This window comes from Apiospora marii (genome assembly GCF_038362585.1).
Source record: "Apiospora marii strain CBS 49790 chromosome Unknown utg000005l_segment0_segment0, whole genome shotgun sequence".
Taxonomy (NCBI): domain Eukaryota; kingdom Fungi; phylum Ascomycota; class Sordariomycetes; order Amphisphaeriales; family Apiosporaceae; genus Apiospora; species Apiospora marii.
The window spans coordinates 5,404,961-5,420,177 of NW_027117377.1; the positions used below are offsets into that span (position 1 = coordinate 5,404,961).

The window sequence follows — 15,217 nt, forward strand, 5'->3', positions numbered from 1 at the left end:
CAGTTACTTATCCTCCGATCATCGATTTCGTAGAATGTTGCCGATAGGCAGGTAGTCGCGGTTGCTGGAGTGATGGCAGTCCTGAATGCAAAATAGTTAGTCAGTGGTCTGGGTATTTATGAAGGTTGCTAGTACATCGCACTTACGCTCTCTAACCTTCTAGGCTTGTCTCATCCTTGTTTTCCTCGTGTGCATCGTCTTGACCTTCGGCTTCCTGGCAGGTACAGGCAAAGCCCAGGTGACCATCTGCCTCCGTCTTGCGCCACTCGAGAAGGTTCCGAATCCCAAGGTTGGTGGAGGAGGCGATGTAAGCCAGTTGGGCTGTGTACAGCTGCTGGGCACCCTTAAACGTGCCGAGCTTCCAGTCCCGGGACCGGAGCGTGGCAGCCGGGCCGCAAGCGTGGGTCGACCAGCCCGTCGGCTGCGGGCCGGCGTGCAAGTGCACCACTCGCCGAATGCGCTTTATAGCCTTGTTGGGGAGCTTTCCGCCTATGTGGCGGTTGAAGAAATCATTGGTAAAGTTCGCGGGATTGACGTTGAAGTTTCGCGAATCCTGGCGGCGATCGGCGTCCATGGCCATGCAAATGTCGCTGATGATGGAGTTTGGTACGAACGCTCTTTGGCACATGTCGACACCGAGGATGCGCCATGGGATATCCGTGTCCTTCTTGGTGCTGGCTAGAGCGAATCTGTCGCGTTGGCTGTTGAAGTAGATGACCCCTTTCAGTTCGCCACTGTGACCCGTCCGCAACAGCTTGAGGACATCACCGCCGACTCCTCGGTAGGCCTTCATGACGGTTCTGTCGCGGAAGATGTTTTCAGCCTCTCCGTACAAGGCCATGTCGTCAATGAGGCTGAAGTCCGCCTCAAAGGTGCGAACGTCGACCTGGAAATCGTAGAACAGGCGCAGGGCGTAGCTACGTGAGTCCTGATTAACATTCATCACACGATTCTCCGCCGTCCTGTGCGGCAGGACTCGCATGGTGGAGCGATGCACAACAATCATCCGGCTCTCTGCCTCTTCCTCGAGGGCCAACTGCCAGATCATGCCGCTGAGCTCGGGCGGAAGACTGTTGAAACAGGCTGGAGGCATCTTCTCGATTGGAGCCGCTCGTATGCAGTGGTTTGAGATTGTTTGATTCTCTGTAAATGATGACGGATCGGCCGTTACTCAATGGAATTACGATGGAGCTTAGTTCTATAACAATGAAGTGAAGAGGCAGACAGTTTTCATTAGAAAACAGAAAGGCAACGTGGGGTTGTTGAATTTGGTTGTCGACAGTTCATCTGTTGTAAAGTACTGTTTGGGATTTTGTATGTTATGTAATGTACGACAAGCTAGCTAGCTAGCTGCCCGAGCTCCAAGGGAAGAAGTGCTGTGGTAGAGGTTTCAGTGCTTGACAAGCCCTCCGCATCCGTTGGCGATGCCCCGCCTGAGGCGAATTGGTAAGTGTTCAGCTTTTGCATGCCTTGATACTCGTAGTTAGAACGGGCATGAGGAGACGGGCTTCGACCTACTTTATGGGGCTAGCTGTCTTCTGACAAACACTTTGCCTGGAAACGGCTGACCAATGGTAGAATCAAAGAAAATAGAGAACACAGACTCGCAATAGTCGAAAATAATGCGCTGCTACATACCAACGCTCAGAGGCATCCTATCATCCGATTTCCTTCTTGGTGACAGTCCATGATACCATCCATCTGGGGACCTTCATCCGCAGACTTGCTCCATTGGGTCAACATGTACACAGAAATATCCATGCTCCAGCTGACATGCTGGAATAATCAGGAATACGTATGGGTGTAGGGTTCCCTTCCTAATGAGATCGTGGAGTGCCCACTGGAATAATATAAAATAACCAATGGAATAAGAATGAGGTAACCAATCAATTACCAAACAACACTCGAATACAACTTGACTCGATTCATCTCGTCTACCTATATATCCAAGATCTCTGATGTAGCTTGGAACACCGCCGAATGATGCTCATTGCTACTCGTTGTGATACCAAGTCGAACAAAACTTGGATAATCCAAGAGAACTTGCTACCCAAAGTAAAAGGCGCACCTCTTGCGTTCTCATCATACAGCACTCCGACATTTGTAACATCACGATCCTGGCGGTTGGTCAGTATATTGTCGGAGATGGACGAGAAGAGGTCGAATTATACTTAGGTTACCGATCGATCCAAGTTGTTCTCAATTTAGGACTTTCTGTTGGTGCAGCCTTTCGGTGCCAGCCCCCTTCGAAAAGGGGCGTCACGTGCGTACAATGCACGTGCCACCATTCCCTCGCATACAGGACAGACATAAACCACTTGAGCCCATACCATCTGTACGATCATATGAAAGCCCATTCAACGCGTTCTATATCGGATGCAATCCTTCTGAAATCTCGAAGATGGCACTGTAGCAAGATGTGTTAGCGCTTATCGATCTTGAATGATGAAATTATCAGTGACTTTGGGAGTCTTACCGTTTATTTAGTCGTTGATGCCTTCATCACCACCATCCTCGTCATCCTCAGTCTCACAAACACATGAGAAGCCCAGCCGGCCGTTCTCGCCCTCGGTCTTGGTCCACTCGACCAGCCTGTTCGGGCCGAGGAGGTCCATGCTCGACGGAATGGTGAGCATGTAGCCCGTGTACAGGTATCGCGCGCCCTTGAAGGTGCCCAGCTTCCAATCCCGAGCGTAGAGCGTGGACGGCCCGCAGATGTGCTGGACGGGACCAGTCGTCTGCAGCCGAGGATGTGGGCCGAGGTTGACGACATGGCGGATCCGACGCTGGACGGCCCGGGGCAAGCGTTCGGCCATATGGGTTGCCTGGAACTGGTCCAAGTAGTCGACGGGGCTCGCATCTTGATCTTGATCGTCGTTGGCTTCCTGGGCTCCTTGCATCAGGCGCGTGCGGTCCTGGATTGCCTGGCGCATGTCGCGGCACACGTAGTCGCGCATGAAAGCTCGCACGCACATATCGACAGACCAGGCACCCCAGCTCGTAGCATCGCTTGTACGGGTCGTTCGGGCCAGGGCAAACCGATCGTGTTGGCTGCTGACGAATATGCAGCCTTCTTGCTGGGATCCCTCCTCTTCGTCCAGCTTCCGGGCGGAATGGGTGTTCAGGAGCTGATTGATGCTGCTTTGGATCTTAGGTCGCAGTTGATTCAACCACAAGGAGGCAGTGAACTGAGCTCGTCGCAGCTCACCGTACAGTCCGCTGTACACGCCCATGGGCAAAAGCCCGGCTGTGTAGTGCTGGCCTGCAGGTTTGCGATCATACTCGTAGACCTCGTTTTCAACATCAAGGTCCACTTTCACGGTCCAAACATCCAGCTTCACGTCGTAGTACATCAGTCGGGCGTAGTAGCGCGACTCCCGGTTTGCGTTCATGACGAGGCTCTGGGTTCCCTTGTGCGGGATCACACGCATCGTTGTGCGGTGAACCAGGATAAGTCGGGATCCTATCTCCTCTCGGAGGGCCTCGTCCCAAACCATGTGTCGGAGCTCAGGAGGGAGCTTTGCGAACTGGGGAAACGACATCTTCGTGATCCAGGTAGATCGCAGGAGTGAAGAGGGACCTTATGCTTAGGGGGGACTGGTTTTGCTCTCTATCGACGAGGGGACAGGCAACGATCTCAATCGTGTCAGAAGTCTGCGAGTTCTAACTAGCAGCGTCGACAATAAGATTTCGAGTGAAGTTAACGCTTCGGACGGTATGCTGAAAGTTGGGCGTTGATGGGTTTGCGGTAACCGACGCTGTTGGTTCGGCTTGGTGCTGAAAGCAACTTCGTCTATGGTCGTTTGACGATGGGTTGAATGTGGTTGGTATGGGTTAGGTGAGGAAATGTTGTTAGATGGAGTGACGATGGAGGAAAAACAGCTTAATGAGTTTTCGTCTAGTGCGCGGACATTCTCGAGAGCCTGCTACTCTGTAAAGAGATGTTGTGTAGCTCGCGTGGGATACTTAATTTAAGTTGTCTCTGAAACAGAAGTGCGATAACTACTTCTATAGCGGTTACCTTCAGTGTCTATAGCACCTAATCACAAGCTTCTAAAAATACGGGCCAAGTAGAACCATTCACCCCACTACAAAATGACAGTTACAGCAATCCTACGGCAACGCGCTTGATTTATATGCAGGTAAATAGACTGCTACAGAGAGGTGACTCGGCTTGCACAGACTCGCTGTAGAGCCTTGTGCAGACGCCCATTGGGTTGCCACGGTCAAGATATCTCACGTTGTGACACGTTCTCGCAAGTTTAACGTAACTATTGAATCAAAGACGCAGATAACAAGAACAGGAAAAAACGACGTAAACACGTAATGGGAAGAGTCCAAGATTCCATCTTTCCGGCGACCTTGACTGTACTGTTGATCCATTACTTCCACTGATTATCTGATCAATTGTCGTGGAGGAATAATAGTTGCTGTCCGATACAATTTGGGATCGAAGGAGATTCGGATAAGGTGAGATGACCTTTAGACCCAAGAAGATGATGTATCTCTCGTGTTCTCAATTTACTGTATTCCAACAATCTCTGCCTGTGGTCCTGATACTATGCTGAGCCTTTAGCAATACTAGCGGGAGGGTATGCCGCAATGATCATCCCCTGGCACTGTTTCTTCTTCCTTTAGCCATCGTGCACCTCGTTGGCGCCAGTAGAGGTCTGATGCTTTACATCTTCGCCATCCTCCAGGGCGCTCTCGGGTTGGGCTGTCGTGTCGTCGCCACGGTCAGCGGCATTGCCGCCTTTAGCAGTTGGTTAATAACCTGTTGACTTGTCGAAGAGAAGGGGGCGGTACTCTACTTACATGTTTTAGTGTTCTTGCACAAGCAAGTAAAGGCAAGACGGCCATTGTCCATCCCGCTCTTCTTCCACTCCACCAGCTTATTGGGACCGAGGAGATCCTTGCCAGCGGGGATTGTGTCCATGTAGCCGGTGTAAAGAAAGCAGGCGCCCTTGAACGTGTCCAGGTTTCAACTCCCGGCATGGAGTTCATAGAGTTCGGAGGGCCCACAATCGTGTCGGATGGCACCGCTGGTCCGCAGCCGGTACTGGTCTCTCAGGCACACGACATGCCGGATCCGCGTCTGGACCGGCTGGGGGAGTCGGTCGGCCATATGCCGGGCCTGGAAGTTGTTTACGACGCCGTCACACTGTAGCGCCGACGGAGACGGAAGTCCCATGGGCGCCTGCATGGCCTCGCGCGTAGGGCCGCACACGTAGTCTCGTAGAAATGCTTTCTCACACAGGCCGATGGAGTTCCCATTCCAGGAAGGGCTGTCGGTGCGTGTCGTACCGGCCAATGCGAATCGGTCGTGCTGGCTGCTGACGAAGATCCAGCCTTGTCTTCTGGGGCGCCTGTGGCCCGATTGCCGAGACTGAGTGGCCAGTAGTCGCCGGACAGAGGTCTCCAACTCATGTCGTAGCTGAAGCATCCACCTATCGACCGCTACGGGGAGTCGTAGGTACGCGGCGACGAGGCCTTGATGTGCGCTTCTGGGGTGGGTGTCGCGAGTGTACGCCCGACCTGAAGACGTCTTGGTGAACTCGATGATCTCGCTGGGGACGCTCAAACCGCCCACTTCCGCGGTCCAGACCTTGAGTTTCACATCGTAGTAAAAGGTCCGGGCGTGGTTGCGGGGCTCATGGTTCGCGTTCATTACTAGGCTTCGGGCGCTCGGATGGGGAATTACGCGCATGGTGGCGCAGTGAACCAAGATGAGGCGGTCCTCCATCTCCTGTCGAAGGGCTTCGTCCCATATCTTGAAACGGAGTTCTGGAGCGAGTTCTAGGAACTTGGTGAAGGACATCTTATCGATCAACGATTCAAGCAGCTCGCGACGTGAAGCAATGGTACTGTATGAGGATGATCTGGTGCGAATAGAATAATGCGATGTCAATTCCACAGAGTTTTCTCTGTGAAAGTGATATTTGGTGTAGCAATGATAAATTGAGTGTTGTTTTAACCGCATTTTTGATAGTTGCTGCGGCTGGATGAAAATTGAATGTCCAGTCAATATGATAGAACTGCAAGCAGATTCTATAGATAAGATGCAATAGTGGTTATCATTGAAGCCTGTAGCTCCTATCAGCTCTTGTTGTAGGTACCGAGTCAGGTTAAATCAACAACCCATCGTTTCGCTATAGAACACTTTGTGGACACCCATTGCGTTGCTACAGCTAAGATAACCCTCGAGAAACACTGGCGCTCACGACTAAAATATTAATTGCACAAAGACGTAGGTCCAATATATCAACGTGAGACGTGTAAGTGGATATCGTATATGGGTTGACAAAGGGTTTTACTCATTGCTTGTGAAGGAACCAAAACAAAACAGGCATGTGAGGCTCTTATCGCATTACTATGAAGCAAATGAATCTGTGCATGTCGCACTCCATCTTCACCTCCATCTGATTTCATGACTTTCTGATATTGGGTAGTGACCAGTACTAACAGCTCTCGATATGAAATGGTGCTGTTAGTGGTAGATCCTTACTTGCACTGCCTACCATGCGGTATCGTGTTACCCGCATGGGGCATGATCCCATGGCCAGTGGGTGGACTGAAGAAGTATGTTAGCCAGCGTCCGGAGGCCTGTGATGCAGATAGCGGGTATTTACTCGTAGAAACTTACCCTTACTAATCCTCCTCCGCATGGTCATTGTCATCCTCATCTGGACCATTGCCCTGGCTGTTCTGTCCGTCGCCCTTGTCGCAGATGCACTTGAAGGTAACACTGCCGTTTGCGTCCTCCACCAGCTTCCACTCAAGGAGGTTCTGGTATCCCTGGCTGCCATCGGACGGGACAGCAACCATCTGGGCCGTGTAGAGCTGGTGAGCGCCCTTGAAGGCTCTCAGATCCCAGTCGCGGGCACGCATAGGTTGTTCTTCGTGGATGTGTCTCAGTGGACTACCTGCTGTGTGGTTGGTATGGAGATTCACGAGGCGCCGAATCTTCTGCCTCACGCTTCTTGGCAGCTTGTCGGCGATATGGCGCGCCAGAAACTCGGTATTGGGGTTCCAAGCGGTGAACGGAGCTGGGGACGGCCGTTCCAAGACGATTCGCTCGAACTGGTCCTGAGCCTGAGCGTAGTCGAGGTGCCTTTGGTCGCGCAAGAAGGCCCGCTCGCACAGATCGATTCCCCATGGGTTGGGACGTGTACCCGTACGCAAGTGGAAAGTTTGACCCAGGGCGAAAAGGTCGTGCTCCGGGCTCAGGAAGATGGTGCCCTTGCAAATGCCTGATCTGGCGTCACCAGCGACCGCCATCCCGGGGCCTGGCGTCCGAAGCAGTTTGGCGACATCCTCGCGGAATTTGGGCGCCAACTGAAAGAGCCAAAAGTAATATCGGAACTCGGCTTGGATCCACTGACCGAAGTCACCGCTATATATACCCATGAAGTCTCTTCCAATGTACCATGGACGCTGGGCGGCAGGCTTGCTTACGAACGCCGCGAGCTCGTAGGGAATGCTGAGGGTGGCGGGAACCAGGGTGCGAACATCGAGCTTGACCTTGTAGAAATGCTCCTGGGCGTACTCTCGCGACTCTGGGCAGGCGTTCATGACCGTCATCTTGAGGCTGGGATGCGGCATCACTCGCATCGTGGGACGGTGGACGATGACGAGGCGCGATTCCGTCTCCTCGCGCAAGGCGAGGTCCCAGATCATCTGGCGCAGCTCAGGCGCGAGACGCTCGAAACAATGAAATGTCGACATCTTGTTTCTCGGATGAATGATGATGTGTGATGATGGCAACGAGAGTGCGTAGATGTGCCAGAATTATTTTTGGTAATGGAGAGTGATTGCTTGATCTGAGCTTATGAATGGATGGAGGGGGCTGTTGCTTGATAATATTTGAAAGTCAGTCGCGTAGCAACGGTAGCAACCTGGGAACAGTTTTGAATACAAGGACGCGAAAAACAATCAAAATAGTGCTGATTGAGAATAATTGTGTCTCATTGCTTGGGGCATTTACAAACTAGCATAACTACTCAGTGACTTCCTCGTCAAGCTCCAATTTGCACTTAATTGGCAGCGCATATGCATTAACTAATTTATCCATTCATGACTCTGTGATGGTCTATCCCAATTCATATCTGAGCGCTGTCGCTCTCAATGCATATGCCTCTCATGTCTCTCAGTGCAGGGAGGGAAAAAACCCTAACTCCGTCTGGATCTAATTAGGTCCAAAGAGGGAGGGGGAAAACCTGCTAGAGAGAGAACAGACGGACTCTTAGAAAACAAAGCGAGGAACGTAATGACTCTCATAAGGACGCACACATAAAAATGTGTTTCTCGTCTCGAGCAGCAGCATGAGGTCGAAGACGTCGGGTGATGTGTCGATGTGGTGGTAGTACATAGTTTACATTAAGTGGCAAGCTGATAGAGGTTAGTCAGTGTCTTGCAACGAGTCATTGATGGGGGGAATCACACTTACGTCTCTTGGGTTTCCTTACTGTGCTGGCCTCTGTGTCCTTCTGTGGTGTGTATCTCTCCGCGAGGCAGCGTGTACTCTTGACGATGGTTCAAGGGAGCTCGTCTGGAGTTGCCACTTCAATACCCAAGCCCTCATTGCCGTCTTCCGAATCCTCTTCTCCACACGCGCAGACGAAGGGTAGAGCGGCTGTCGGTCCTGTCCGCTTCCACTCGACGAGGCGTTGGGACTCCTCAAATCTCAGGTTGTCGGCCGGGATGTGCTTCATGTTGGCTGTATACAGCTGGTTCGCGCCCTTGAAGCTTCCGAGCTTCCACTGGCGCTCCCGCATACGCGTTTGTCCGCATACGTGTGCTGGCTCGGGACCGTTGATGTAGTAGGTATGGACGACCCGGCGGATCCGCTCCATGGCCTGCTTTGGTATGCGGACCGTCATATGATGGCTCTCGTACTCGTTGAGGTTCCGCGTAGCTCCCAGGACGCGACGCTCGTGCTTTCGGAGAAAGTTGTAGACGCAGAGATCGACATTCCATGCTCCCAAGGGCTGGCGGATCTTGATGTTGTTCGATAAGGTGAATTTATCAAACTGGCTGCTCAGATAGACAGTGCCCTTCGACAGACTTCCCGGTGTATTTGCGGGACTTTTCGTAAGCTGCGTAATGACTGTTTCGTGGAGGTCGGCCCTCAAGTGGGATTGCCAGAAACTCTCGTTCATAATGCGCCGCGCTTCGGGGCCATAGACGCCTTGTGCCATGCGCAAGGGGCTAATGCCTTGCTGCATGTATCTCGCGAGACCATGTGGGTAACGCAGGAAGTTGTTGAACACGCGGTCGTAGTTCGTGCTCGTCTCGAACGTCCAGACGTCGAGCTTGAGGTCGTAGAATTTGAGAGCGTACGCGCGTCTCTCCCTGTCGACGCCCAGAATGGCGCTCGGCGTGGTGTTCTTGTGCGGGAGGACCTTCATTGAGGCGCGGTGGACGAGTACGAAGCGGCTTTCCACCTCTTCGAGCAGCGCCTGGTCCCACACCATATCCTTAAGCTCCTGAGGGAGGCGGTGGAGACAGGTTAAGGTAGCCATCTTCGTGACTTAAGGAACTCGTAGTAATGGAGAGTTGTGTTTGGGATTGGTGTGCTTGGCGTTTGTCTGACGACCAGATCTTGCTTGATGAGATCTGATTTCGCAAAAGTGTAACGGGAGTGCAATCTGTTGCTGGAAGAAAACAAATTGTTCAGTTATCCTTTTGTAGCAACTCTGATTGATGAGTTTGGGTTGTGGGGGAACCAACGACGCGTTGTGGATGAAATATGTTTGTGGTGGATGTTTTATTCTCGGTTGGCAAATCGAGTGAAGTCCTGGAACTTCATGAAATGCTCAAGCGACGCGAAATGACTGCCACGAGACCTGGTAATGCAATCTCTTCTACAGAATAAGATAACTGCAGATGTGGCTGTGAATAGTGGAAGCAATGGAGATCCGATGGATGTTCTGATGAGGATCAGGTGGGAGGATGGTTGCGGTTGTGGTTTGGGATTGATGTTTTCCTGACAGGATGGAGGAAGATGTTTATGTGACATAATTCAGGAAAGTTGTTCTGGTCTAGGTACCTAAGTAGACCGAAAACATTGAATGCAAGCCGGTAGGCATCGACAAAGTTGACGATAGTGGTTAGGCCTATAAAATGGGGGGTTTGATGCTCTGTTACAAGCCCTATGCCCTGAACCAGCACCTATTCAGGAGCTCCCTGGGATGCTATAACATTCTGGCCGAGCAACACCCCGCTTAAGCTCTTATCTTTCAATTAGTTGATACTGTGATAAGTGTGTTATTGATTTGAGCTCATACCAAGCTGTCTTTCCGACCTCCGTGCTGTCCCTGATAGACATCCCCCGGCTGGCTCTGCCATGCCGTGATGTGCTCCTCTGGACTACTACCGGCTCATTCGACCGTCTGAACCCCCTCGTCTTTTGATATATATGACAGTTCATTATGTTGTCCCTTCAATTACGTGATTCACTGGTTAGTTTATATAGCCGTGTGCTTTGCCTGGTATTCCGGAGGTGTGGCAATCGTAGCAAAGCAGATATCCGTTCCCAGCCATGTAAATCACCGTACGTGCTGAAGTCCTTAGTAATACGAGTAATCTGTTTATGGGAAACATCAACGGCTTGACATAGATAATGCTGTGTTATGGTGTGCTTGTTGTCGTCTATCAAGCTTCCCTTAACATTTGCTGTTGTATCTTTGCGATAACTACCACAGTGTGTTTGGTGGGGATCAGTATCGCCATAACAAGCAGAGAGGAAGCCATATTGATCTCTCCCTGCTGGCGTCTCATCCTGTACGTGGATTGAATAGTGATTCCTACTTCAGCACAAAGCCAGACCTACAAACGTAGCACGGGGGGTACGGAAATGGCTTGATTCTGCACCTATGAAAATGAAGGTAAAACGTAGCAAGGGAGAACCCATCTCACGATATGTCTGTTCGCGGAATTCGTCATTCACGAGTGGTCAATACGAGTCCTCCCTACCAACTTAGATAAAGGAAGTCGACCGGGGATGGATCTGCTAAGGTACGTTTCGAAGACAAAGACACTCTTTGCCACCGGCAACGTACAAAGCAGCAGCGAGTATGGTTCTATAAATAGACGAAGTGTACCAAAAGCGTTCTTGTTGAAATGACGTCCTCTGTTGTATTGTTTCGAAAACAGTCTTTAAAACCTCATTTTCCTTGTCACCCGGCCAGAACTCCGCAACCTCACGTTACTATTCGCTCCTACCTTTTCTACCACTGAGAATTACTTTCGAGAATTACTTTCAATTATCCTTTATACTGTATACAATTCATTCCTAAAAAGCCCTGGAGGCCTTACTACCAACCTATTACAACCTGTTACATTAAGAAATGGCGTCAACCATGTCGGTAACGGCCATGATGGGCCGAAACCTACTCACAAGACGAGCCTCGAGCCAGGAGGGGCTCATGAGCCTCCGCAGCGCCGAAGTGGTGGACCGCATGTGCAACAAACTGCTGGCAGACCACGCGCGGTTCATCCTCAAGCACGCCGTGCACCATGATCATCCCCATATAACGCCGCCTCCGTGGGATCTCGAGAAAGTGGGCCGAAACGTGGTGGACAAGGTGGAGCGGCTGATCGAGATCTGGCGGTGGTCGCGGCCCTTGGGTCAGATCGGCGAGAGTACGCGGCGGGAACTCGAGAGGGCTGTGGAGTCCCTACTCAAGCAAGCGGCCGGTGGCGGCGCTGGGGACGGGTTCGGTGCCCAGATTACCAAGAAAGGAGCTTTACCGCCGTCGGCGCCTAGTCCATCTCCCGTTTTGGGCGAGTACACCGAGGACAGCCTTCCTGACGCTCTGGTCGCCACGTTGAAGACGGAGGAGAATGTGTCGTTTGGCATTTTGGGCAAGAAAGTTGGGGAGATTGAGAGGCTCGCGTTGACGTACCCCGAGGCCTGCGAGGCGGTGGCCGATAATATCCACGCGGTCCTGCAGAGGTACGATGTGGAAGTAGGATATCCTGCTCGATGGAGTCGGCAATCGGCGAAGTAGAAGACAGACGATTATGGCTTGTTTAGAAGGTTTCATGGATTGATTGGTGCTCGGGATCAGGCGTCACTGGTAATTACATCTCATATGACAGATATTGATTCGGATCACAGTCGCGTAAAGGCTCACAGTTGCAGGTATGAACCAGGATCACAAGAACGAGGTATGTACGGAGGTATGAGTTTAGTTGTGTTCATTGCATTACCCAAGCAAGCCTATGAAGAACGAACCCTTTGCGATGTGTGACTTCTGTGTAGAACCTGAGTTCAGAAGCGGTATAATGGCCCTGGCATATCAGTTCTGATTGCCACTATGTTACAAATCGCGAATCCCATCCCTCCTTATGCCCCATAGTCGGCGAATGGGGATGTGAGCACCCAGCCGTGTAGTCATCATTAAAGGCCGGCTACCCACGCATGCTCATCAGGACGGCATCCATGAAGGCAGCATCCCGATCATCTCCAAAGAACGCGAATTCCGGCTCGGGTGCCCAGCCCGGCGGCGAGAAATGGTCCGCGAGGTTCAGCGGCCAGCCTGCTCCTGCGTGCCAATAAGGCTCTCCTCCAGCAGCGGGTACATCGTGGTCGACGTTCCCGTAGGCGCGTCTTTGGTCACTCTCGGGAATCATCTCGCCGTACCCCAACCGTTCCAGCGCCTCGTCCGAATTTGAGTGCATCTCGAGGGCGGCAGTCTCCCACGGCTCAGGCAGTTCCCGGTTGAACTCGTAGCCGCTCTCCACGAAAGGCCGGGGGTCGTTCACGATGACCCCGTGATGGTAGTGGCGACCCTCATGGAGGAAGAGTTTGGACGGGACAGGCACGCCACCTCCCAACTCAAAGTAGGCCAGCTCGTTGGCGAACTTGTCCGAGTTCTCCACCCATTGGCCGATTTCCGCCTGGCCGCGAACTTGCAGCTGCTTCGTGACGGCGTCAGGAAGCTTCCTGTCGGGGGCGGCGTGCTTTGCGAGGAACAAGGCGGCCAAGGAAAGAGGACAAGAGAAGGCCTCGACTGTGTACCATGCTCCCTGGTGCATGTTCTGAAATGCGTATACATGCTCGTTCATGTTCATGGTCTGGAACGCGTAAATATGCTCGCGCTTGTCCATGTTGCGAACCATGTCGTCGATGAACGGTGCTGTTGACGGGCGCTTATCCAAAAACGACAAGGTCTTGTCTCCAGCGGTCTGTAGCTGCAGCTCGAGGATCCGTTTGGCCTCCGAGAGCAGGGTGGGAGTGTGGAAAGGATCAGCCTCGATCCGTTCGATAAGCGCCGCACTCTCAGCCTCCATCGTAGTAGGCATGGGCTTCGTCTGCTGGTTCTCGGCCTGCTGATTCTCGCTCACGAAGAGGTAGGCCAGCTCATCATCCTCAGCGGTCAAGGTGCATGAGCTCTCTCGCGAGAACGACTCATTGTTCTCGGTAGTACCAGGCTGGTCATCGCAACCATGATGCTGGGCAGGGAAGTTGGGAGCCTGACTGGCCAGGTTCTGTCGAGGATTCATTGTTGAACCGTTCCAAGAACTGACTGCGCTACCGAAAACAGGATGTGTAGTGCGAAAGAGTATAAGCAATGTATCTGCGAAAGAAATGGAGATGTCAGTTTCAATGCAATGAAGATGACTGTTTTTGGTTCCGCATCATAAGCCAAGCGGATGTGCTGTGCTTGAAGTGGAAGTTCAATCGGGCACTAGCTGTCACGTACCTTGCAGAAAACACGAATTGTCGGCCTGGTCTCAGCAGCTGGCTTCAGAAAGTAAAGTGACTGTTACGAATTATCAGAAGAGGATTCCAGGTGGGCTGAAAAGGCATTTAGCTGAGTCAATGTGATCGGGGATTTACTGGCACGACCAGTAGTGCGCTGTGTGGGTGTAGGAAAGGAAAAGGCCGGAAACCCCATGACTTTCAATGTGTCTTGCCTCAGAGGTCAATTGAGGATGGGAAAATAGTCACTAACTTACCACTCAGCTCATCAGCTTCTCACTTTTCAGCATAAGGAAAAGAAATTATGGGTGGTTCGGGGGAAGGATTTGGTTGAGTAGTAGCTGGCAATGAAGTACGAAATGACGAGAGAGGAATGGGTTGTCAATCAATTCACCTTTCATCGGTGACCCTCTCGTCTGTTTGGGTGACCAGAATGATTAAACCATGAAAAAATTTCAAGGTCCAGAAGGATGAAAAGATCAGTCCAGTTGATGGATGTGAAAGTGGAAGGCAAGCCTCAGATAGGCGGGAGGAGTTAGTTCACTACCTATAGTGAACCCCACGCAAGGTGGAATAGTAGTAAGGTGGGGCTATAAACAATGTATTCAATGCTTTAGACTGCCTATACGGTGCTACCAGTGCAGGACCTCAGTTGGTGTTGGGGGATTACAGTGAAAGAAGTAGCAGTGTAGCGTGGGGGAGCAGCACCGCCAGTGGGCTGCAGACGACGGTCCTCCCAGTGAGAGAGAGTCTTGACCAACAATCTGCTTAAAAGTCGACACGCCTGGTTTTCTCACTGGCTATGTCACCAAACCTGTTTGCCCTCAGCGCGAAAGCCCCTCTGCAGCTGAGTATCTGTCCCCAGGTAGTGGATATTTGTCCTGCGTGCTGTGCTCCTCCGCTTGCTTCTGTCGGCTCTACCATCTTCTGTAGTTGCCGGACTTCCTGACTCACCATCCCATGTGATTAGTAATGCACCTTCACTTTCTCACATTCTGGATGCTTGCTTCCGTGCATGAAGCTGGTAGGTAACCCACGCTATTTGCCCTATGAAGTGTTGGCGATTACCTCTTGTACACATCCGACCCTGGCAAGCCCCTGAAAGAATAAACCGGTCAAGCCTCTTCGAAAAGAAAGATTTACAATCATCAGTTATTACATTTCGCTTATTCCGTTTATACTAGTAGGAATAAGTGGAATAATCACAGGTGCCACTGGACGAAGTCCGGTTTATTCCAGCAATCGCTTGCCTGGTGAGCTGGTAGTAGCCACGTGCCTTGCCTGTCCATACACATCGTCACATCTAAGAGCTTCTCTCCAATTCCCTTTTTTTCCCTCTTGAATGAAGTCATCTTCACTACTTCAGACGTCATGTGTTCACAGGCCTTCGCTGTGTCAGTTGTCTTTGCTGCGTTGGTTTCTATGGTGGGTAAGGTAGGCCTGTGTCCTTCGTATCCTCGCCTCGCCGCTGGCACACGCGGAAGGTAGCAGCATTCCACGATGCACTAC

General features: G+C 51.7%; 7 protein-coding genes across 7 annotated transcripts; 1 reads left to right on the top strand and 6 right to left on the bottom strand.

Annotated features, from left to right (window-relative positions):
- Nucleotides 1-151: 151 nt before the first annotated feature.
- On the bottom strand, nt 152-1,093 carry PG985_009587 (uncharacterized protein; the record flags this gene model as incomplete). The annotated part of the gene is made up of 1 exon (XM_066829355.1): nt 152-1,093. The coding sequence occupies one exon, from the start codon at nt 1,091-1,093 to the stop codon at nt 152-154; it is 942 nt and encodes a 313-aa protein (XP_066684267.1).
- Nucleotides 1,094-2,483: 1,390 nt separating this feature from the next.
- PG985_009588 (uncharacterized protein) lies at nt 2,484-3,542 on the bottom strand (the record flags this gene model as incomplete). The annotated part of the gene is made up of 1 exon (XM_066829356.1): nt 2,484-3,542. The coding sequence occupies one exon, from the start codon at nt 3,540-3,542 to the stop codon at nt 2,484-2,486; it is 1,059 nt and encodes a 352-aa protein (XP_066684268.1).
- Nucleotides 3,543-4,634: 1,092 nt separating this feature from the next.
- PG985_009589 (uncharacterized protein) lies at nt 4,635-5,818 on the bottom strand (the record flags this gene model as incomplete). The annotated part of the gene is made up of 3 exons (XM_066829357.1): nt 4,635-4,753; nt 4,816-4,963; nt 5,078-5,818. 3 exons carry the CDS (start codon nt 5,816-5,818, stop codon nt 4,635-4,637), a joined length of 1,008 nt encoding a protein of 335 aa, XP_066684269.1.
- An 830-nt stretch (nt 5,819-6,648) lies between these two features.
- On the bottom strand, nt 6,649-7,725 carry PG985_009590 (uncharacterized protein; the record flags this gene model as incomplete). Its single annotated transcript, XM_066829358.1, has 1 exon — nt 6,649-7,725. One exon carries the CDS (start codon nt 7,723-7,725, stop codon nt 6,649-6,651), a length of 1,077 nt encoding a protein of 358 aa, XP_066684270.1.
- Nucleotides 7,726-8,534: 809 nt separating this feature from the next.
- On the bottom strand, nt 8,535-9,521 carry PG985_009591 (uncharacterized protein; the record flags this gene model as incomplete). The annotated part of the gene is made up of 1 exon (XM_066829359.1): nt 8,535-9,521. One exon carries the CDS (start codon nt 9,519-9,521, stop codon nt 8,535-8,537), a length of 987 nt encoding a protein of 328 aa, XP_066684271.1.
- Nucleotides 9,522-11,360: 1,839 nt separating this feature from the next.
- PG985_009592 (uncharacterized protein) lies at nt 11,361-12,011 on the top strand (the record flags this gene model as incomplete). The annotated part of the gene is made up of 1 exon (XM_066829360.1): nt 11,361-12,011. One exon carries the CDS (start codon nt 11,361-11,363, stop codon nt 12,009-12,011), a length of 651 nt encoding a protein of 216 aa, XP_066684272.1.
- A 403-nt stretch (nt 12,012-12,414) lies between these two features.
- PG985_009593 (uncharacterized protein) lies at nt 12,415-13,509 on the bottom strand (the record flags this gene model as incomplete). The annotated part of the gene is made up of 1 exon (XM_066829361.1): nt 12,415-13,509. The coding sequence occupies one exon, from the start codon at nt 13,507-13,509 to the stop codon at nt 12,415-12,417; it is 1,095 nt and encodes a 364-aa protein (XP_066684273.1).
- Between the last annotated feature and the right edge of the window lie 1,708 nt (nt 13,510-15,217).